The sequence below is a fragment of the Primulina huaijiensis genome, chromosome 8 (assembly GCF_012295235.1).
Source record: "Primulina huaijiensis isolate GDHJ02 chromosome 8, ASM1229523v2, whole genome shotgun sequence".
Lineage (NCBI taxonomy): Eukaryota > Viridiplantae > Streptophyta > Magnoliopsida > Lamiales > Gesneriaceae > Primulina > Primulina huaijiensis.
In genome coordinates, this window is record NC_133313.1 from 17,799,316 (window position 1) to 17,822,812 (window position 23,497).

The window sequence follows — 23,497 nt, forward strand, 5'->3', positions numbered from 1 at the left end:
GAGCTTGAGAAGAATAAATGTATTGATGTTCGTCACATTCAATCAAGTGAAAACTCATCAGATCTCTTCACAAAGGCACTTCCTACGACAATATTCAGAAAGCACATATATAATATTGGGATGCGCAATCTACGAAATTTGTGAAGAATTGTTCGTGTCAACATGAGGGGGAGTTTACGTGACTGCACTCTTTTTCCCTTACTATGGTTTTTATCCCAATGGGTTTTTCCTAGTAAGGTTTTTAACGAGGCAGTATAAAAACACGTAATGAAGACAATCATTATGATCATCATCACAAGGAGGAGTGTTAAAAAATAATATTTAAAATGTGTGTATTGAATATTTGAATGTTGAAAATTAGGTAAAATTAGGTGTTGAATATTGAAATTTGTGTGTGATGATGTAGGTAATGATGTAATTTATTTTTGGATTATTTGTAAAAATTTTCTATAAATAGATCTCTCATTTGTGAAGAAAATCACAATTGAGTTGAGAGAAAAATATTATAAAGTGTGTAGTGTGATAATTTTGAGAGTTTGAGATTTTTACTTTTTACCGTAAATTTTTACTTTTTCACAACAAATTTATCCTTTTTATCATTTCAGTACCTCTTCATTATTGACTGCTTAAATAATTCTTCATATATTTAAAATCTTCCCAAATTGATCCCTGTCGTTATGTTGACGTTAAGATTAACGTTGACTCACATCATGTGCCTCTCACGTGATCTTTTATTTTTGAATGCAGTCGATTTCTCCCCAAATCAGTTTACTTGCCAGCCCCCACGACAACCCTAAATCCCCAAATCAAAGAATCTTAGTTCGAAACCCACGGCAAATTGGAAGAAAATTCAGCAATTCCAGATTCAATCTACTACAACATCTGCAATTGTGAAGGCTTTTCATTATTTTCAATGGTTTTGCTGTAGGTTCGCGATTAATATGTTTGTAGCATTCTTATTTTGTGATCGGTTATGTCATTTTGAAGTGGATATGAGTTGATCCTAAATAGTTTAATGGAATATATATGTATGTACTGTATCTCAACATTTTGGAGTATAAATTTCGAAGGTGGGTTAGCACTATTTTTCTAATTTGTCTGGCACACAATGGTATCATAATTATAATACTTGGATTTATTTTACTTGGTGTAGTTTTATGTAATTCTCCTACATATGTATATTTACTTTTTGATTTTTGCAAAATTTTTCAACAGATTAGTAGCATGATTACTAATTTAGTGTGTATTTTGTAACTTCACCTGCGTTTTTGTATGAATATTTTTTCGAAATTTGAAAATTCTTATTTATTGTAGGGAAAAACATATGTTGTATTTGTTAGACGAAAACCCGGTGTTTACGACAATTGGGAGGAGGCTCAAGTGCAAGTGAGTAAATACAGTGGAGCTTCTCACAAATCCTATTGCACTAGAGAAGAGGCATTGAAATCATTCGATGATTATATGAAGAAACAATCTGTTGGAGCTGCTACTTATAACTGTAACGAGGCAAAATGTTCAAGTTCAACATCTGATGGAATTTCGAGTAAAAAACCAAAAGAGTATGAAAAAATAGCCCACTTAGTAGCGGCTCAAATGGAATTGGAACGTCAAAGTCGCCAAAATGCACTGAAAATGGAAGAGTTATCTACAGAGCTCAAAGAAATAATAGAGTCTCTACACCTTGGTGAAGATAAATAGAGTAGTTATTGCTTCTGTTGGTGGCGCAGCTAATGAGGCACATCTAAGTGAGGAAAGGAAAGAAGAGGAGGAGAGTGATGATGCATGTGTTTCTATCATTTTCAATTATGTTGCACTTGTGTTAAAACTAAATGTGTTTTCTGGATTATGGGATTTGAATTAAGAATGCAACAATGTGTCTTTAACATTGACTTAAGTAAGATGTTTAATATTCATTTTGTGTTCGCAACTGTGTTCAATTGTTCATTTTCATCTTGTGTCCAAATGCACAATTGTGTCCAATGTTATATTGGAAGCATAATTTCCTGGAACCTTCAAGAAGACACGAACCATTCTTTGGAAGCTTGGAACAATTTAGTGGTGGCCATTCATAACAAAAGCAGAGAACCATTCCATGAATAAAAAAGAAGGAAGATGCATACCATTACAAGGAAAAAAGATGTCCACAACTACTAATTCCAGGAAAAAAAAAGACAGACAACACAATGATTCCTTAAAGCTACTAATTTCATAACCACAACATTCACTTCCACAACCATTAAAATCCAACAAGAAATAAATAACATGTCCACGACCATTAAAATCCAACAAAACAATAACATTTTTTTTTTGTTTTCTGTGATTATGTCCACAACCACTACTTTCATCAACATTTACTTCGTCAACCACCAGTTCCACTTGATTCTATCGGTGTTTTTTTCCTTTGATCATCCACTGAAGCTCTCAAATTAGACACAGTTGCGAAGTTCCTTCCGCCTTTCACAATGACATGCGTTTGTTTTTTGAGTACTTTATGTACCTGAGAAGAAGATACAAAAAATTGACACATATCCAACTCGCAAAAATAAATGTAACAGGTTTAGTTGCACTTACATTAACAGATGAGATTTTGTTGGAGCTGCCACTAATTGTTACTCCAGTTGCTCGTTGTCGTATTACTTGAAAATAATCATTTAACACCAAAACTTGTAAAAAAAATTCTGTCACTTTAAACGAACATAAATACACAACATATAGTTTGTAACCTGCAGTTTTTTCCTTTTTTTGAATGCTGCCTCAGCACGTTCTGCGCTTTTGTTGGATATGAATCTTTCGATTTCATCTGACAGTGCGTCGCCCTGTGTAGTCGCACCAAGCTCGGCTTCATTGCATGTTTGTGGTGGAGATTCTAAGTCGCCTATTAAATGCTAAATATTATCGTGGTAAAATATTGAAATAAGAATCTAAAATAAAACAAAAGTAACTCCACAACATTACCTATATCCATTTCGTTGTAATTTTGTGGTGTTTCGGTTTCACCTCTGTCCATTTCATTGTTCTCTTGTGTTGTCCTATCTAAACCACTTGCTTTATATATGTTGCAACTCCTTTGATTGTGTCCAAACCCACCACATGTCCGACATTTGTTGTTTCGTTTCACACCTTTCAGCTTTGATTGTCTTGAAGCTGGAACTTCATCAGGTTGTCGCCTTCTCAACTTTGCTGGCCTACCAACTTTTTCTTTATAAATTTGTGGTAATGGAGGGACTAACTGGCATTCAGGCCACAATGCTGGTCCATTAATGGGCATGATGGATCGCGAGTAACACTGCTTCCATTTCAAAACACTATAAAAATGATGTACATAAGCCTTCGGGTTCTCTTGCTTACACCAAATAGCACAAACAGCATGTGCACATGGAATTCCAATCAAATCCCATTTCCTACAACTGCAACTCATCTTACACAGGTCAACAGAGTGCTGCTGGTGTAATCCTGTGATCTGAAAATGTGTCTCATCAGACATCAAAGAACTAAAAGCAGCTGCTTCCTTGCTATTCTTTGCCAAGACAACTTTATTTTTCTGACACATCACACCATCCCATTTCTCGGCCTTCTCTCTGTTGGTTTGAAACCTGGCCATCAACAAATTTCTTATTATTTCGAACATTGAGATGATTGGTTTTTCTCTTGCATCTAAAATCATGCTGTTGAAACACTCACACATGTTGTTAAGAAGTATATCACATTTTGGAATTGTGCTAAAGCATCACTTTCCAAATATCTACCATCGGTCAAAGATTTACCGATTTTGTGCCAAAATCTGAACCTATCTTTGTCCAGGCATCCTACTTCCTTAGCATAACCCCATAGTTCCATCAAGCCTATCTTATCCATGTCCACAAAATCAAAGAATTCAGTACTCCCACCTTTGTACATTTTCCTCTTGCGATTGGTTTACATTGAACCATTGCAGTACAATTTAAATGTAACAAGAGTGGGTTCTCGCATCCAACCTAACAAACAGAATATTAACATCCCGTAAATGTGATAAATCTCAATAAATTTATCCACAAAGTCATCACATTTAAAAAGGAGACATTACCGTAATTCGAGGTGAATTCAATTGAAAATTTACTTCTTCGAGCCATTACCGCCTTCCACTTTAGCAAATCTACCAATATACTATTTCGAAAAAAAAAATGTAACATGAAAATTTGAGTCAACAACTGCAACAAATTAATCAAGTAAAGCTTGCTTACTTCTTATGCGCTGAATTCTTTCTTATCGGGCTGAAAGCTTGCCATTACCGTGTTAGGTGCCGAAAGCTTGCCATTACCGTCTTAGGGGCTGAAAGCTTACTTCTTACGGGCTGAAAGCTTGCCATTACCGTCTCCAAGCATTCGCACTTCCCTTTCCTGCCATCGTTTTATTTGGGGAGTTAGGGTTGGCGTAGGGGTAATGGCAAGTACACTGATTTGGGGAGGATTCTTTGATTTGGGGATTTAGGGTTGTCGTGGGGGCTGTCAAGTAAACTGATTTGGGGAGAAATCAACTGCCTTCAAAAATAAAAGATCACGTGAGAGGCACATGATGTGAGTCAACGTTAATCTTAACGTCAACATAACGACGGGGACCAATTCGGGAAGATTTTAAATACATGAAAGATTACTTAAGCAGTCAATAACGAAGAGGTACTGAAATGGGAAAAACGGTAAACAAATAAGGACGAAAATGTGTATTATCCCAATACTTTTGTAAATGCTAAAAATTGTACATGTTTTCGTTATGTTAAGGTGAGTTTAAATGATAATGATGGTCCGCGAAAGGATAGCACAACTAGGCGGTAAAATCAACATAACTAATATAAACTGAGAAAATAAATTTCATATTTTCCTTCAAAAAAATACTAGCATCATCGTACCCACTCTCTCAAAATTTATCATTTACTAAGCACACGTGAAACACGTGTTCCGTATGGATAATATATTGTATAAATATTATATATTATGTAAAACATTTTTTAAGGTATTTGATTCGATAAATAGTCTGTAAAATTAAATAAGGTATAAGACTTAATAGCATGATATTTATGTAATTATAAATAATTGCTTTATCCAGATGTTAAAAAATATCTACGAACGATTTCGTTGTGGAGAGAAAATTTGCTGAAATTAATGGCAGGGAAAATAGAAACGTGAAGCTTCCAAGGCTTTGACGGGAGGTGTAGGCGTGGAGCAGAAACGTGATGGGAAAAACTGTGGAGAAGTTGGATTGATGCCAAATTTAGGGCAACGAAATAACTTCATTACACAATAATGATGTAAGGATAAAATTAGAAAAAAAAGTTAGTATATTTTTACAGTTAGTCTAATATGATATCTATTATAATATAGCAAAGATATCTTATTTGCGAAGATCTCGTTAACTAGCTAAATTCAACCAGCACTAACCACTTAAGTAGTTAATAATAATATATACTAGTTACTATGTACACGTGATGCGTGTGTGTACAATCTTTTTTATTATTATCGATGGACTAAGGTGAAATTTGAAAAATTATGGAACGACTAAATTGATATTTAAATTTTTGAAATAAAAATAAAAGTTTGTTGAAATTAAAACAAAAAAAACAAAAAACAAAATTATAATATTAATATCATATAAGGGTAAAATTGGAAAAAAAAAATTTGATGTCTCTAGATAGTTATTATCATGTCCTCACACTTAATATAATAGTATAGATATATATATACAATACTTGTACAATATTTTTTATTAATTTATTTAGTTTATATTTAAACGAAGATGAAAATATAATTATAAAAAATAATGAGAGACTATAATATAATTTTAATATATGAATTAAAAAAATAAATAAAAAAAGACCAAAGTTAAAAAAATAAATAGAAAAGAAAAGAGAAAAGAGATCAAAGGAAGAATTAAACCTATAACTAGATGCTTATGAAACAAAAGCTCTATCCGATAAGCTACATATGACTTACATTAAAGTTTTAACATTTTATTAATATATATAATTATTAAAACAGACCATGAGACCAGAAGTTAATTATTATAAGGGTCTCAAACTTAATTTTGAGACAAGTTACCGTAATTCAATAGATAAAACCTCAATTATCTAAACATTAAGTTGCAGTTCGAACTTCTGATTAACATGCGCGACATTTTAAGTTTCCGGGGTTAAAAAACAGACTCACCAATTCAAGACAGATAAAAAAGAAATTTCGTAATCGAGCAGATTAGTTTTATGGACATGAACTTCCTGTACAAGACCACCGAGGGCGAAATGGGAGACAATCAACACTTGCTTGAAGCCCACCTGCATATAAATCCATTGATTTATAATGAGAAGAAGAGTTGCAAGTACTGCAGGGAAAATATAAATTTTAACTGGAATTGAGATTAAACCACATAAATTTGGAATTTCAAATTCCATTGTTGATGTTGGTAAGAGTCGAGAAATAGCATTTAAGAAAACCATAAGTGATTCAAAAAATTAGAATTTGAAGGCAAAATTGAAAAAACAAAATTTTTTAATCCCTGATTCCATTTTCGTTTTTTTTTTTCCAATCCAAACCACTTCAAATCCACCCATTTTATTGTGATGAATTTGAACTAGTTTAATCAATTCTTTCAAATCCTTATCTTATTTTCAAATTCCATCTTTCTAGATAGATACAAATAATATTTAAAATCCCAAATCTTCTCAAATACATGAATATAGACAGCAGTGAAATTTAGTCCATTTTATAGATTATAATAAAATAAGTACTTCCATTGCAATGTAAAAATTTATTTAACTCCTCCCACTACGTCTGTTGCCACTTAAATATGTAATACTATTAAATTAAAAAACTTAAAATAATACCTCGAAAAGGTTCGAGGAATCTTATCAGAGTCCTCTTGCACATTTCCATCGGTCAACAAATTATTCCCATAAGCCAGAGAATCTGCAATCTCTTTGAGACCCTGTGAGTATTCACTAATACGTGAAACGGGAGAGATTAAATTTATACTAAAGATACGAATAGATTGACTTGAGTAATAGAAATTATACAAAAATTGCCACCCTTTTCCCTTTTCACATAAGCAGATGCAAATGTTCACTTCGACACAATATTCAAAAGCAGAAACATGAATATACATATTAACAATTTTCATGGGGTTCACATTTCATTGCAAACGGGAGTGAATTATTTGTTTGTTAATTTTCTCTACATTGCCTTTCTGTTTTTCAAAGTGGCAACAGAAAATAGATGAGGTACCATTAGACTTGGGGATGAGTTTCCAGAAATTTTAAACTGATCCTGCAAAAAAGTAACGAAAAGATGATTAACCAGTAGTATGTAATGAGCATCGAAAATAAACATACATTACCAAAAGAAATAATTTGGGGGAGAAAAATGGAGTTTCCTAAAGTAATAACTTTTACCCATTTTAATCGGGGTATACAATCCGAATTAGACAGCATACAATCAACTGCATAGCAGATCAGAGAAGTAACAAATCCGAACCTGAAGCAAATCAGGTATTTTCATCTTTCTTCCATTGACAATGCTACACAGGTACATAACCCCAGAATTTGCAAGGTCCTATGATATATGCAACGATGCACCATCAAACACTTATCAGCATTACTAGGGTCTTGAGAAATTAATGTTGTACTTTGAAAGTTTTTGTACAATAAAAGTATTTGAACTTTTGAAGAGGTTATGAAGTAATGGAAGCTTATTTAATATGATATAAATTAAAATGTAAGTCATTTCACCTGTTTGCCTTCCAACGAGAGTAACTTGCAGTCCTGCAATTTAGTATTTACTATGAGAACGAGGATCGACAAGGAAATAGTATGACACGTTTATTATCCAGAAAACCAACAATAATGTTTGCAATAAGCAGTCAAAGTTATACACAATCATGAGACTAATTTAAAATAAGTGCAAGTACATCCAATAAGTCAAATACACATCTAAAGCATCCTACTGAAAATTAAGGTCCCAAGTTCCAAAAAATACATACTGAGGTCTCAAGAATTCACAAACAAAAGTTATATCAGCAGCTAATAAATGTTTCATAATCATCAACCGCCAATTTAAACTTGCAACCCTGTGATAATCTAAAGCAGGATGCATTAGAATAGAAAACAGCAAGATCTAAAGAAGTCAAAGGAAGATCCAAAGAACCATCCTTAACCAAACTTTTTCCGCATCAAGTTCTACTCAATTGTTCAAATAAAAAATGTAGGCTACCATCCCTTTTACCTTGTATATAAATTAGTCCCAAACTGAAAAAAGAAAAAGAAAAACAGAACCTACCCTCTCCTACATAGCAAGAAAAACAACTGCTGAAGACAACAGCAAGTGAAGAAATCGACAATGGCTATAAGGTGGTAATGCAGAAAATAATGATGGGCTATGGCAGAGAGGCGGTTGAGATACCAAGGTTCTACTTTTGTGTAAAGAAAGCAGGAAATGGAAAAAACAAGTTTAAAACAGTGAATACGATAAGCGCAGAAAAGAAATTCAGCGCAGTTGTTGCTCATGTCATAAGAAATTCACGAGAATGCAGAAAAAACATTAAAACAATCAATAAAGTAACCTTTAGCAGTTTAAAAAATTATCTTCTATAACTTAATATAATACATGTGATATTCGCATCACATGAATCTTTAAATTAATAAATATCGGCAAGGCATATTATTAATTATTATTGTACTTCCGTATACCAATTTCGTAGACAGACATACAGATTGTCCTAATAAACTGTAGTGCGTTTCTACATGGAATTCAAGGAATCCAAAGGGTGTAAGCCTGCTCCTCAAAGGAGTAAACTGACTGAGTCATTTTCAGAAACATTCACAACTTCGAAAATCTCACATTTATGTTGCTTCATATAAAAATTTAGCACTTTCCAAAAGCATAAGTTTCACAATGAACTACCATACCAAATACAGAACCTCCATCTCATGACTTCTTACCAAATGATTTAACAAAAGAAGATTAAACTATAAGAAAATGCATACAATATAAAATAATTACGAATTTTAGAAGATATAACCTACCAAACCAGAAACCATCCTCTGCAATGCATCCAAATCAAACCCAATTTGAGAAACATCACCACGTACATCATTAACCTGTTTCACAAGTTAGGTTTTTTAAAAAACAATTATTCTAAATGATGTTCAGATCAAAACATATTTTCTTAGGCTTGTCATTCCAACATGCTGATAACTCAGGTTATGTCAAAATGAGATAAGAGTAAATTATACCTTCGGAGGCAATCTACACCCGAATCATATGACAAAAATATCAAGTAGCACATTTTAGGGATATAACTTTGAGGTTGACACAACAAAACTAAAATTATTGCACTTAATATATACCTCATTCCTAATTAATTTGGATATCTCTACTTGCTCATCCAGTTTCCCATCCAAGTTCTCGATTCTCTGTGTCAAATGTCTTTTGGCCGCCTGATCAGAAGATCATAAATGAAAACTCATGATATACGGAAATTCCATTAGTTAAGAAGTTTCCATCGCTTAGGTTGATTGGAAAAACAAAAATTCCTTCTTTAAAACAATTTTTGAAATTGACTTTTATCAGAATTAAGTATAGTAACCCAATCTAATAGCATGCAACTTTGTTCCTAGCACATTTACAGGAAAAAAAATTAACTTCTGTTACATAAAAACTACATGTTGCAATTCAGGATTCAAAATAAAATAAACAAAAATTATAAAAAGACAACAAAGTTGCTTATTGAGTTTAGAAATCAGTATACTCAACCAATCAAGAAATAACAGATACTTACGGCAAGGGCCTCAGTCACATGATCCAAATGTTTGGTCAAGTTGGAAACAGCATTTGCCATATTTTGCTTGGTTACATACATCAGGTCTGAGAATGAAAGACCCTAGCAAAATAAAAAAGTACGGCAAATTGTCGAAAGCAGCAGAAAATAAGAATATTTATGAGTGCTCCAACACAATAAAATTAGTATAATGAAACGCGGTTCTACCTTCCACCACATGTATCCATAACCCACAGCTCCCAAAGCAGCTGCTGGCACTATTAGAGCTGTTAAGTTACCTGTGAAAAAGAAAAGCAGAGGGAATCACTTAAACAGCCATAAATCCTTAATAGTCTCGCATAAACAAGAAATACAAACTTTGTCCAGAACTTCCATTAAGAACAGTAATCTGCCTAGACGAGGCCAGTTGCCGAACCTCCATGGCTAGCCTACGAACCTATAAAACAATTAATCACATAACAATTAATACTTCAGTTTAATATAAAATCAAAAAGTTATCCACTGAAGAATTTGATAAACTGAATTCTTGAATTTTATTAATGTCAAACAGAGTATAAATACAAGGAACAGAGATAAAAAAAACAGCCTAAAGAATAGGTAAGAAATCAGGAAATATCCTAAAACTAGGAAATAAAACAGAATCAAATAAAATCAGGAACAAAATAAAACTAAATCTAGGATTCTAATCTTAATAAAAGGAAACTAAATATTACGTATATCTCTCCTAACTTTTAATAATTTGACACTCCCCCTCAAGTTGGGACGTAAATGTCATACATTCCCAACTTGTTACATATTTCATCAAAGATTCAAAGTTAAACCAATCAAAGCTTTGGTCAAGATAGCCGCAAGTTGTTCACGAGTTGGAGTTCTTAGTATAGTTGTCTCCGGAATTGGTATCGGTGTAGTGGTATCTTCAGCGGCAAGTGTACGATGTGCTGGAGCTTCACACTCCCCCTGACCTCGTCGCCACTGACCTCGCGTATTAGATTGGAGGTTTGGCGAGGTGGGTGGACTAACATGGGTTTCGGTAGCTAGTGCTGGAGGGTTCGGGTTCGGTGGGACAGTAGGTGTAGTTGACTCAAGTGGTTCGGGATCAAGAAGGATTTTAAAAAACGGGACTTCGATTGTAAGTTGTTTCTTCCCCTGAAGGACAGTTTTGGGATAATATGGAGTATCCTCAAAAAAGTTAACATCCATAGTTGTGAATGTTTTTCGAGAGACAGGGCAGTAACATTTGTATCTTTTTTTGTTAGAGGAGTACCCGATGAATACACACTTGGTAGCCCTAGGATCAAGCTTACAAGGGGAATGAGGATAGATGTGAACGAAAGCGGTGCAACCAAATATTTTTGGTGGGAGATGAGACGATAATGTATTAATATGTGGGAAACTGGACGATAGGGTTTGAAAAGGGGTGACACACCGCAAGACCCGGGACGGGAGCCGATTGATAAGATAGGCAGTGGTCAAAACAGCCTCTTCCCACAGGTATTTCGGCACATTCATGGAGAATAAGAGCGAACGTGCGACCTCTAAAAGGTGACGGTTTTTTCTTTCGGCAATCCCGGTGTGTTGCGGTGTGTCGACGCAAGAGCTGATTTGGACAATGCCCTGCTTGGTGAAATAGGATCCTAAGGTGGTGTTGAAGTAGTCACGGGCATTATCAGACTTGAGAACCCGAACACGGGTATTGAATTGTGTTTGGATCATAGTGTTAAAGGCTGGAAATATATGGGCGAGATCAGATTTGTCCTTCATAAGAAAGACCCATGTAAGGCCGGGTATGATCGTCGATGAAGGTGACGAACCACCGGGCTCAATTTATATTGGGTATCCGAGATGCGCCCCAAATGTCACTGTGGATGAGTGAAGATGGTTGAGAAGGTTTGTATGGGATAGGATTATATGAGACCCGAGTGTGTTTTGCAAGTTGACAGATATCACATGAAAAAACCTCGACTTTTTATTAACGAATAAATTCGGATACAATTTTTCAAGATAAAAGAAACTTGGATGACCTAACTGAAAGTGTAAGCGCATAACATCACTTCCAGACTCTATATGAAAACCAAAACTAGAATTTGAACAGGAATGGGAGCGAGACTCGAGGCTGGATAGACTTGTATTGAGGAGATAGAGGCCTGAGCACATCCTAGCACTACCAATCGTCTTCATCGATCCCAACTCCTGGAAAAAACACACATTATTGGAAAAATTAGCCGAGCATTGTTCATCAGTTGTCAATTTACTAATGGACAATAAATTGCAATCCAAAAAAGGAACATGCAGCACAGATTTAAGAGTAAGGTCGGAGGAAATCTGTACGGATCCGAAACCAGCAATCCGGGTCTTGGTACCATCCGCAATCCGAACATGGAGAGAGTCGGTATTGGGTTGGTACGTTGTAAAGAGATTCCGGTTGCCGGTCATATGGTCGGAGGCACCCGAGTCGACAATCCAAGAGCACGAGAACTGCTGAGCGGAAATTAAAGCAAGAACTTATGTACCTTTGGTAGCGTGAAGGCTGGTGGATTTAGATCCAGGAGCATGTTGCGCTAAGGTTGCAGACATGATTTGTTGCAGTGCTTCAATCTGTTGCGGAGAGAACGGATTGTCATTGGCCTGGTCACCTGAGGGCTGAACTGAGAGGACGCGGTTGGTCTTGGCAGTCGGAGGACTGGAGGATTTCCAATCAGAAGGTTTGCCATGGAGAACCCAGCAAGTGTTCTTCGTGTGCCCTGGTTTGGAACAATGCTCACATGTTGGCCGTGACTTACGCCTCTCTTGTTGAGTTGCTCCAGTAGCACCAAGTGAAGACCCGAGGAGTGCAGAACCATCAACCGAGGTAGAAGGTGGGCCCATCATGACCTTCTTGTGGCTTTCTTCGCGGCGAATCTCAGCAAAAGCTTCTCGAAGACCCAAGAATGGCTTGGCACTCATTACTCTGCCTCGAACATCATTTAGTTCTTTGTTGAGACCGAGTAGAAACTTGAAGGTGCGCTTCTGCTCCACAATCTTGCGATAGCGCTGACCATCTTCCGGACACTTCCAAACGTGGGTTTCAAAAACATCAAGTTGCTACCATTGTTTGGTGAGGGCATTACAGTACTGGGTTACACTGAGTTCTCCCTGCCGGAGGTCGTGAAGGGCTGATTCAATAGCCGACAGTTCCGAGGTGTTATCGGAACTTGAATACGTCTCACGGACTACCTCCCAAACATCTTTAGCAGTCTCGTAGAGAAGGAAATTCTCACCTACTTCCAAACTCATGGAATTGATGAGCCACGACATGATTAAGTGATTCTCCGTCTTCCACTTCTTATAGCCGGCATCAGTCTTTGCTGGGGGCCTGGGGCTTCAATTTCTCCGGTGAGGTACTCTTCTTTGCCGCGTCCACAGATGAACATTCTTACGGATTGGGACCACTGCAAGTAGTTCGGACCTGTAAGGCGGTGAGGAGTGATAAGGAGAGAGTTATTGGAAAGGTTGGGATTCGGCTCAAGGATATTGGATTTTTCTTCTGAAGAGGTTCCTGTGGCGAGGCCGTTGGGCTCTGATACCATGAAGAAATTGATAAACCGAATTCTTGAATTTTATTAATGTCAAACAGAGTATAAATACAAGGAACAGAGATAAGAAAAACAACCTAAAGAATAGGTAAGAAATAAGGAAATATCCTAAAACTAGGAAATAAAACAGAATCAAATAAAATCAGGAACAAAATAAAACTAAATCTAGGATTCTAATCTTAATAAAAGGAAACTAAATATTACGTATATCTCTCCTAACTTTTAATAATTCGACATCCACCTTTACAGATCCAAAGTTCGATGTTTTTGTTCAAAGGTATAAGATTATACAAAAAAGAGCAAATCTATATCATGCCATGCTAGCACAAAAAAAATTACAAATAACTAATATACACCAGGCAAAGAGATATCCCCCACGCCCAAAGCCAGCCATCTCACTAGAAAGCATCAAGAAAAATTCTCACAGAACAATTAAATAGGAGTGGCATCAAAGTAACAATGATAAAATTCTCTTTTTGTTTTACTCAAAAAGGAAATCCAAAGCAATTCGATAAGGACATAAGAGTAAAACAATTGTGTAAAATGTAAATTGACATAAGTTTAAAAAATAAAATTACAGTAGAATAACTTTTTGAGTAATCCCTAAACAGTTATGGTATACCTGGCTAGCAATTGCATCAGAATCCCCTTCCGATTCCCCTGATTTCTCCAACCCCTTAACTAGATTCTGCCAAAACAAGCCAAAAGATCTTTGAAAACAACTAAGAGAAAATTTGCCAAATGTAGACAATACAAGACATATGTATAGTGAACATATTGCAGCACAAGGTAGCTTTACCATAAACGACATTTCAAAACAACACACTAACACCGACATTTCAAAACAACACAATAACTCCCAATTGAAACATTTTATTGGACGCCTTGAGATCTCTGGGATAAGGCTTGAGCATTAAAGTACCTAAGAGTTATTGATGCTCAATTTCCAGATGGGACTCCTTTCATTAAAAATTCTAAACTGTTTCAAAAGCTAGGTAATGTAACAGCTATCTACAAATCCAGTCAAATTTAACACTGACTTGATATAAGAGATCAGAAAACAAAAAACTAAGGTGACGTATCACAAACAATATCTTTCCAATTCTCAAACAATTATATAAGTAGGTCACAAAAATTATAACGAGATTCACAAATTTTTTCAACTCAACGTAAAGGCAATACAACTCCACGACAGAAAAATTACACTCCTGGCTTACACAAGCTCAATAAGCTAAATGAAGAGATTGATTCCAAATAATGCACACCCGTATACAGCTGAATCCAGAATACAAAACGAGGTGGAAGATCAAGTACCTGCATTTCACCCAATATATCTGATAATTTCCCATTCCTCATCAGTATTGTTCCCGTATAACCTAATTGCACCAAATAAAAGTAAGCAAAACTCTCACAAAAAGTCGGATCAAACTCAAAACATCAAAATTACAATAACGAAACACACATAAACAGGCAGAATCTATAGATACCTGCTCCAACGATGAAGAGTATCCTCGAAATCCCTATCCCAGCCTGCATAGCCATCGCTGAATGATCTGCAGTAACCAAGTTCAAAGAAGATAGTATTTTGTGGGTGCAAGGGATTGATGAACTTTTTGGTAACGTGGCGAGGCGTGCGTGGGAAGGCACTTTCCCGGTTTAGTTTCAATGGCTAAATGTATCATTTTGGGTTGAGTTACAAGCTCAATTTGAAATGATTAATAAGTCAAATTGCATTCATTACAGAATAATAAGAGCTATTAATATCCTCAAAACATATTTTCCGAAAATTTCTTCAACTTTGTTGAGACCGAGCAGATAGCAAAGAATGCAAATAGAAATCTAAGTTCTATCGTTCTAATGTGCATTAGGTATAGCATGATGTCGGATGATTTGTGGGAACAATAAACAGTTGCGATATCTGGCTAAAAATATGCGGAATTAAGGCATGAAATGAGTATATATCTGCCAGATAAGAACGAGGCGCAAAAAATCGATCACGAATTTTGCGCGTAGGATTAACGAACTAAGCCTTCAAATTCTTGTTTAGGATTTGAATTTAAACAATCAGAAAAAGTGTCATTCCACTGAATAACTACAGGGATACGAATAATAGATAGAAGAAGGAGACGGATTTACACCTGAAGAGCGTGAGAGAGAGTGTAGACCGGTGACGATGTGTAGCAGAGTGAAGTAGAAGAGGATGTTGACCAACGGCAAGGGCTTGTTTACGCTCTTTTTTATGGTAAAAATTTGTATCTCACGATCTCACATGTTATATTTTATGATACAAATATTTTATTTGAGTTATCTATAAAAAAATATTATTTTTTATGCTGAGAGTATTATTTTTTATTGGAATATCAACATATTGACTTGTCTCATAGATAAATATTCATGAGATCGTGTCACAAAAAGACTTCTTCTTTTCTTATTTATTCGTTTTAATTTAATTTTTTTATTATTTAATACTTTTTTGTATTTAAAATATTTTTTGAATATTTGTTTATTTTGGCAAACTTTTATTTTGGTATACATGTAAGATTATATATTATTTATATTTGAATTAAAAGTAATTTCCAATTACAATATAAAATCTAACATAGTTGCATTAAAGTCTAAAGTTTAGTTAAAATAATAACTCAACCTATTTCAAAAAATTAAAATTAAAAAAAAAAAAAAAAAAAAAAAACTCAACCTTATGACCGAAATAATATTTACTATATAAGTATTTTCTTAGCAAATTATCAATTTTTAATATTCAAGAATTCATACAAATACACATAACAAGCTGACATCAAATCAGTTGAATATCGCACACCTTCAGTACCAACTGGTTTTCTTTAGTCATTCCAATAAAAAAATTTATATGATCAAGTAATAGTCCAAGAAAAAGAAGAAAATATCCTTTCTAACAAATCAAAAGACATTAGATTTCTCATACAAATTCTTAGTACAACTTATTGAACCCCAAAGGCGACACATTTTCCCCGAATCTCGGCAAGAAAGCTTCCCTATCGAGCGAAACATGAAGGGATGACACGATTTTAACCAGCGATACCCAAAGAAAGGGCGAGCTGCAAAACGCGTATCCGAAAACAGTCAGTGCCCTTGAAACACCATTGTTATACCAAGGGTAGGCCATCACTAAAAGGACCCCGAAAATCCCTAACCATGGCACGAGTACATGTAGCATCGGCAAGAGAAAGGCGTTGATAGCGATGAAAGAAAGCGAAAATGCCCCAAGCAAGTAGAGGCCCCAGCCAACGACTGGATGAACTGTGTGAGGCACGAGGAAGAATGGAACCACATATGCAGCAAGAACGGACCATAGAGCAATCAGTTTGAAGCCAGTCTGTACAAGGAAAACACTCTTTTCTTCTCTCCGGTAACATAGTTTTGATAAATTGGGGCGAGCTAGACGCGCCACAGCCATGATTCCCAAGTAAAATATAGCTTGGATGAACACTATAGGGGTTTCTGCAGCGTAGCTGTTGGCAAAACAAATACACATCACAAAACGAACATCAGACCACACGTTTGATCAATAAAGGGAAAAAACTAATGGAACAGGAGTAAGATGTTTTTGCAATGGTTTATGAGAGAGAGCTTTATCTTACCCGAGAGTTTGAAGTCTTTGTTCATGCCATTGAATGCCTAAAGGAAGGACAGGCCATGACCACCAGTACCATGGTTTTAACCATGGAGCTCCCGGGAATGTGATGACACTGTTAGGCCCACACGGCACACTCCAACGTAGTCTGAGATCTGGAGACAAATAAATAAGAAATAATTATTTGCTCCTAATTGATCAGCGTATGCTAATTACTTGTGCTAATGCTATATGTAGACACGAATACTTTTTTTAACCATGGGTTCTAATTAGTGTGTTTACTTACAATAATAAGAAGCATCCATTTGGTAGCCTAGAGGAAGTCGGTAGGTTCCATCGAGGGTTGTGGCATTTGAAGGAGGGTGAAACATTGGTCGATCAAGTAAATCTGGGAAGTAGTTTCCTAAGAATCCTTGGTCAGCTCCATCAGCATTACTTCTGCCGATCTCCACCTCATGAATCATATCATTGAAAACCTCTAAAGATGGCTGCAAATTTTGACCATTTTAGTGATGGGATTTCGGTGAAGTAAACACATTTCACTTCAAATTATATGCTCTATTATATTGATTAGGTTCACCATGTATCAACAGGATAACATCTTTAAGAAAGTTTGTGTCACCCTCCAGCTCTCCAAGACTAGGGGCTAAACAAATCCATTATGTAACCTTATAATTAATTAATTAATTGACAACTCTATCTTCATACATGGTGTGGATGTAAAGGTTATACCTGCAACACAAAGAGACCGGTGTGAAAGATGCAGGGATTGATGAAAACAGCACAGAACTGCCCACATTGAAAGAGTTCATCGGTTTTTTGAAGGAAGAGATTGTCAGCATCAAGCATGACCACACGCTCGTACTCGACTAATTTCCACGCGTACAGCTTGTTCAGCGTCTTCGTGAATCTCCAACCCGAATTCGGATCTTTTACATATGGATTCTTCACGTTTTCAACTTTCATCACTATCGCACCATCCTCCTCTTCTCTGAAAAAACCACAAAAAACCATTGATTTCCTTGGAGCTATTTGTTTATCGATTTACATTTTCGTGTAGAGGTTTTAATACTATCAAAAAACATCTGAATGCAAGGAGTAAGGATTTTGAGATGCCTGATAGTTAATTGCTCAGCTTGGAAAGTTATATCGCAAAATCACTTATGATGAAGGTGATCAAATACATCTTTCTGTGTCACCAAACATATAATTAAATTAAACAAGATAAATAAGTAAATAAAAATGAACCTAAACTTGTTATTTCTCATTAAAAAAAATAGTTAGCAAGTTGTTATAATCCAGGAAAAATAAACTAAAATCACCCTCAACAATTACAAAATTGTTGAAGTATTTTCATATAGGTCCAACCGTCCAAGTATTTGTTCAGCATAATAAGATAATTTACCTTGAGGCAAAAACTTGTGTGAAACGGTCTCACGGGTCGTATTTTGTGAGACGGATCTCTTATTTGGGTCATTCATAAAAAAATATTACTTTTTATATTAAGAGTATTATTTTTATTGTGAATATCGATAGGGTTGACCCGTCTCACAGATAAAGATTCGTGAGACCGTCTCACAAGATACCTACACATTACTTGAAATTGGTTGAAATATTCGTACTAGGTCGGTAAAAATAATGCTATATTTGGTTGAAAATTGGACAACTAATAAATAAAATTATCAAATTATTCATTTGCTGGCAAATATATAATACACCCACTTGAAAGAGACTTTGATTTCCTCTCCTTATTTACAAACAAGTGAGTTACAAATAATATTTTTCTAGGGTGGAAGTAGATGACAATATTTTTAAAAAAGAACGTGGATCCAATTATTCCCCTCCACTCTTGCCAAACACTTGAAATTAATAAACTATTTAATTAAAATTATTTCAAAGCTTATCATATTTATTTTTTTATTGAGTTAATAAATAGTCAATGATCCAGTAAACCCATGTCAATTTAATAATTTGTCATGCCGATCGTTCGTACACAAAATCAAATTAAATAAATCACCCATTGAAAAAATCAAACTAACTGAAACAATTGCTTTCTTTAGGTTCATATAATAATGATGATATATGAACATAAATTATATAATTCAAAATTTTTCAATCCCATTAATTATTTCTAATCAATGCCTCGCGCTTTCAAATCGTGTGAATAGAGTAAAGGCAAAAGGTCGTATTATGAGACGGATTGGGTTATCCATGAAAAAATATTATTTTTTATGCTAAAAGTATTACTTTTTATTGTGAATGTCGGTAGGTTGATCCGTCTCATAGATAAAGATCCGTGATACCGTCTCACTATAAACCTATTCCAGAGTAAAAGACCTATGAAATAATTAAATTCAATTATTCGACTCAATTCCGAATTCAAAGTAAATGCAAAATCATGGATTGATTAATTTGAAAATAAATAAATAAATAAAATATATCCATATAAGTAACTGAAATTTGATCAGGAAGAAAAAACGAGAGAAAGTCAAAAGTTTTTCGAAAAAACGAAGAATGAACCGATCCTTTGACCAGGCTGATTTGCCTCTTAAATTTCATTTCCTTTAATTTCTTTAATTCCTATCTACCAAGATAAGGATCACTTTTAAATCAAATTTTTGGATTTTTTTTAGAAATATTAATTAATAAATCTAACTCAATACAAAAACTGAAATGTCAATCGACTAAAAAAAAGTATATAATTTGATGCTTAGAATCATTCTTTGTTTTTTTCTACAAAAAGACATAACGTTAGGAAAAGCCAATAGCGTGGGATGCGTTTCCCGATTTTAACAATTATTTAATTCAAAATTTTCACCGCTTACAAAAATATACCAAACATTTTTTTTTCACCTCAATCCCATGTTTTTGTAAGACCGCGTTGAGTTCGATTCCGACAAAGTGGTCGGAATCGACATGTAATAAACTAAATGAATAGTACTAATAATACTCACAGAGCTTGAATCCAATGGGGAGGAACATCCATGGAGGCAATAACGACAAGATCAGCATCGACCTCAAGCTTAGCGAGGGATCTCAGCATCACGCGCGTGGCCATGTAGAACTCGTAATCCCTCGGAGTCCCCATATACATCATTGTGGCATACGCATTCTTGTGCGCCGGTCTCTCCCTCTTCGCTTGGCACGACAATAACAATAAACCCAAACTCAACACCAATCTCAGAAACGCGACTCTTCCCCTCCTTTCTCCCATCTTTACTTCTTCTACAAAACTTTATGCAAAAAATAAAAATAAAAAATCCTGGGTTTTCTTGAAATCTGATCAAACTTGAAACCCAACTGCGTGCGTGCTTCGTATCTCTGTGTATTTTTTGAACGAGGAAAAGAATTGAAATCGTATAGTTTTGCGTACATTGGCTGTTCGATGTATTGATTATATAGTATGAGATATAATAGGATTATATGCGCGTGAGGGACACCGAAAGGAAAGGGCCAGAGCAGGCATGTGAACAGCTGTTCTTTCTATATGAAAATTAAGTTCTACTTGTTCTTCCCTGCCCAAAAATACAAAATTAAACTATTTTTTAAATAAATAAATCGTGATTATTAAAAATAATACACCAGAAAATACCATACATAAACTAATAAATTTTAAAATCCCAAAAAACATTTGATTTCTCAGGTTGGATTACGGTGAAGTTATATTTTAAAATTATGAAATAAAATTTTGAGTAGTTCTCTTGTGAGACGGTCTCACGAATCTTTATCTGTGAGACGGGTCAGTCCTACCGATATTCACAATAAAAAATAATACTCTTAGCATAAAAAATAATATTTTTTCATGAATGACCCAAATAAAATATCTGTCTCACAAAATGCGACCGTGAGACCGTCTCACATAAGTTTTTTACTAAAATTTTTACTTAAGAATAACATTTATTGTATCATAATGTAATGCCCACTTGGGACAACATATTAAATTTCTCGTCATTTATTATAATAAATATTGTGTTATAAGTTATAACAGAAATTTAAATTGGAAACTTACTCCTTTAAAAATTAATTATTATATGTAATGCAGTGGAATGAATTTTTTTTAACGTAAAATGTTTTTTTATATATATAATTTCACTATAAAGAAAATGTTAAGCATACATAAATTATTAACGTATTATCTTATGTTATGAATTAAAAGTATCTGTTAATTAAGAGATATAAACTAAATTAAATTAATTTTTAAAGTAGATTTTTTAGGACTTGGTCAGCTGAGTTATCCAAAGCAAAAGCTTAGTGGAGTATGAAATTCTTAGTTAAGGTTTTACCAAGTCCACATGTTTTCAAGCTGGACATGTTCTCGTTTACCACGTAAAAATGACGTATCATAAGATTTAATATTAAATAATAAATAATATTTTATTTTATTTTTAATAATTTATATAAATGAATATTATTATAAAGCTGCTACGAATTCTTTAATCAATCCCATTAATAGGGTTGAGAATTGTAATCTCTCTATTATTATATATTTTCAATTAATATTAAATATTGTATTTTTTTTAATTATCGAATAATACAGTAAATTATATGTTAATTGTTTTTTGGACGATAAACACGCAAAACCACACACCATGTAAGCCAATGAATGCGATAACTAGTCGTAACCAAATGTGGCACATGATAAATACTTCTTTTTTTGAAATAAAAACGAGGGTTGGCAGATGAAAAGATAGTTTAGCCTTATTTTCAAGTACAAACATAATACAAAATTTGAATTTTTTTTGTTTATATTATTTAATAATTAATATGAATTCATAGATTTCAAAAGACTTGATTCGAATCCAATCATCGAGTTTGCGATCATGCAATTTGCAATTCGCGACTAACAATACTTCTTGGCGCGATTGATGTGTAGTCCTCAATATCATACACGGAATTAAGCTTTGGATTCTCAAATATATCTCCACAATTTTAGAGATTTTCTCAAAACCAACACAATCATGATTCTAAACATATATAAACATGATAAACAGATATGCGGAAGCTAAATCGAGCGTTACCTCCAGCCATTGAATCATCTTTAATTTAGAGATTTTCCTCCGATTGAAGCTTTCTAAACACTCCAATCTCTCTATAGATGATGTATTATTCTGTATGAAATTGTATGTTTAGGGACCTCAAACGCTTGTTTATATAGGCGTCTCATACTATCAATGAGTTAATGCGGGAGCACGAGATTCAAAAGAAAAATTGTTTACGCATCTCAATTTTTCAAAAGTTGAGGTGTGTACGCAAAATTTATCAAAAAATGTGTGCAATAGCCGTCGCCATTGTTGACACACGTTTTTTTAATTTTCCTTTTGAATTTTCATTCTAATATGTGTCATAATTTATTACATTCTCCCACTTGACACATATACATCTAACTCACCATAGGAGAAAACAAAATACATGAATCATGGTGACCGGTTCTCTAAAAGCGAGTATGATCTTCCATGTATCACAATGCATTATGTCTCTCAAATTTGTATAACTTAATGAATAAACATAATGTTTATTCGAGGTCCAACTTTATTGATATTTTTCTCAAGATAACTGAATATGTATATAACTGAATATGAGAAATATCATAACTGAATGCGTTTCATTATCAAAACCAAATGTATATAACATAAATTTATTATGGAATCAAATTCATCAGTAATTACCATATGATCTTTTAACATCTGAAATTTGCATGCATTTAGGTTAAAAGATCATCAATTCAGAGCTAACGTGTTCAATGACCACTTTATTAACACGTTCTCCAACGGTTTAAAATACATTATGTCGATACACTTAATTCTACCACCACTTTAGTCACAAAGACCATAACTGAATTGCAGTAATATAATCTTAATGGCATAGACATAGAATCCATAATTCTAAGCCCATAATGAAACTCCTTAAAATACACCACACAATAGTGCTTCAATGATGAATTTTGACTCAATAGTGGAAGTAGCAAATCACTTTCCAAATCATCAATTTGTCTCACATAAGCATGTAAAACTTTAATACCATAAAGGTACCCCAAAACAGTTTGCAGCTTTTTAGTGGTCAAATACTTATATTACTCTGATAATAATTAAGTTCTCACTAACCTTTTGGTATTCATAATGGCCCACAATATTCTCAACAAAACTTAATGAAGAGATAACATTGTAAAACCTGAAATACCATTAATGTGATATATGTTTCACTCCATTTCGTTTTCTTAATCTTGAAATATTAAATATTCATCATCACTAGAGAAAAATTCTTTATGTTGTTCGATGTTTCCTAGTGAGATTTTATTTGTTTTGAAGACTCATCTAAAATTGAATGGCAATTGAACCAACTTTCAGAATTCATTACTTGCTATTGAATTCTTTTATCATTCAATATCTTTATGAGCATTAAGAACTACAAGATCATGACCAACAATTTGTGGAATTTATATGATTGCTTTCACAATACACTTTTTAATTGGAGGATGTTGTAAATAACAATCAATACATATAACTTGTGTGGATAAATGATC

The 23,497-nt window shown here is 34.2% G+C and overlaps 3 protein-coding genes across 3 annotated transcripts; all 3 read right to left on the reverse strand.

Moving 5' to 3' along the window:
• Positions 1-2,172: 2,172 nt before the first annotated feature.
• LOC140983575 (uncharacterized) lies at positions 2,173-3,722 on the reverse strand. Its single transcript, XM_073450666.1, has 3 exons — positions 2,956-3,722; positions 2,572-2,875; positions 2,173-2,497 (listed from the first exon to the last, which is right to left on the reverse strand). The coding sequence occupies exons 1-2, from the start codon at positions 3,683-3,685 to the stop codon at positions 2,682-2,684; spliced, it is 924 nt and encodes a 307-aa protein (XP_073306767.1). The 5' UTR covers positions 3,686-3,722; the 3' UTR covers positions 2,173-2,497; positions 2,572-2,681.
• Positions 3,723-6,174: 2,452 nt separating this feature from the next.
• LOC140982688 (uncharacterized) lies at positions 6,175-15,591 on the reverse strand. The gene is made up of 14 exons (XM_073449335.1): positions 15,506-15,591; positions 14,855-14,920; positions 14,682-14,743; positions 13,990-14,055; positions 10,153-10,231; positions 10,003-10,073; positions 9,796-9,897; positions 9,365-9,454; positions 9,041-9,115; positions 7,748-7,780; positions 7,494-7,571; positions 7,245-7,286; positions 6,848-6,948; positions 6,175-6,298 (listed from the first exon to the last, which is right to left on the reverse strand). The coding sequence occupies exons 2-14, from the start codon at positions 14,907-14,909 to the stop codon at positions 6,277-6,279; spliced, it is 876 nt and encodes a 291-aa protein (XP_073305436.1). The 5' UTR covers positions 14,910-14,920; positions 15,506-15,591; the 3' UTR covers positions 6,175-6,276.
• A 681-nt stretch (positions 15,592-16,272) lies between these two features.
• Positions 16,273-20,395, reverse strand: LOC140983217 (putative glucuronosyltransferase PGSIP8). Its single transcript, XM_073450166.1, has 5 exons — positions 19,932-20,395; positions 17,710-17,968; positions 17,264-17,465; positions 16,985-17,132; positions 16,273-16,855 (listed from the first exon to the last, which is right to left on the reverse strand). Exons 1-5 carry the CDS (start codon positions 20,189-20,191, stop codon positions 16,315-16,317), a joined length of 1,410 nt encoding a protein of 469 aa, XP_073306267.1. The 5' UTR covers positions 20,192-20,395; the 3' UTR covers positions 16,273-16,314.
• Between the last annotated feature and the right edge of the window lie 3,102 nt (positions 20,396-23,497).

Coding starts and splice junctions, on each gene's coding strand:
- LOC140983575 (XM_073450666.1), bottom strand. CDS start 3,685: ATGTGTGAGTGTTTCAACAGCATGATTTTAGATGCAAGAGAAAAACCA. Junction 2,876..2,955: donor TTACAACGAAATGGATATAG/GTAATGTTGTGG, acceptor AGCATTTAATAG/GCGACTTAGAATCTCCACCA.
- LOC140982688 (XM_073449335.1), bottom strand. CDS start 14,909: ATGGCTATGCAGGCTGGGATAGGGATTTCGAGGATACTCTTCATCGTT. Junction 7,572..7,747: donor TCTCGTTGGAAGGCAAACAG/GTGAAATGACTT, acceptor CATATATCATAG/GACCTTGCAAATTCTGGGGT. Junction 6,299..6,847: donor ATTCCTCGAACCTTTTCGAG/GTATTATTTTAA, acceptor ATTTATATGCAG/GTGGGCTTCAAGCAAGTGTT.
- LOC140983217 (XM_073450166.1), bottom strand. CDS start 20,191: ATGGGAGAAAGGAGGGGAAGAGTCGCGTTTCTGAGATTGGTGTTGAGT. Junction 17,466..17,709: donor CCGGTCTCTTTGTGTTGCAG/GTATAACCTTTA, acceptor CAAAATTTGCAG/CCATCTTTAGAGGTTTTCAA. Junction 16,856..16,984: donor CAAAGACTTCAAACTCTCGG/GTAAGATAAAGC, acceptor TTTTGCCAACAG/CTACGCTGCAGAAACCCCTA.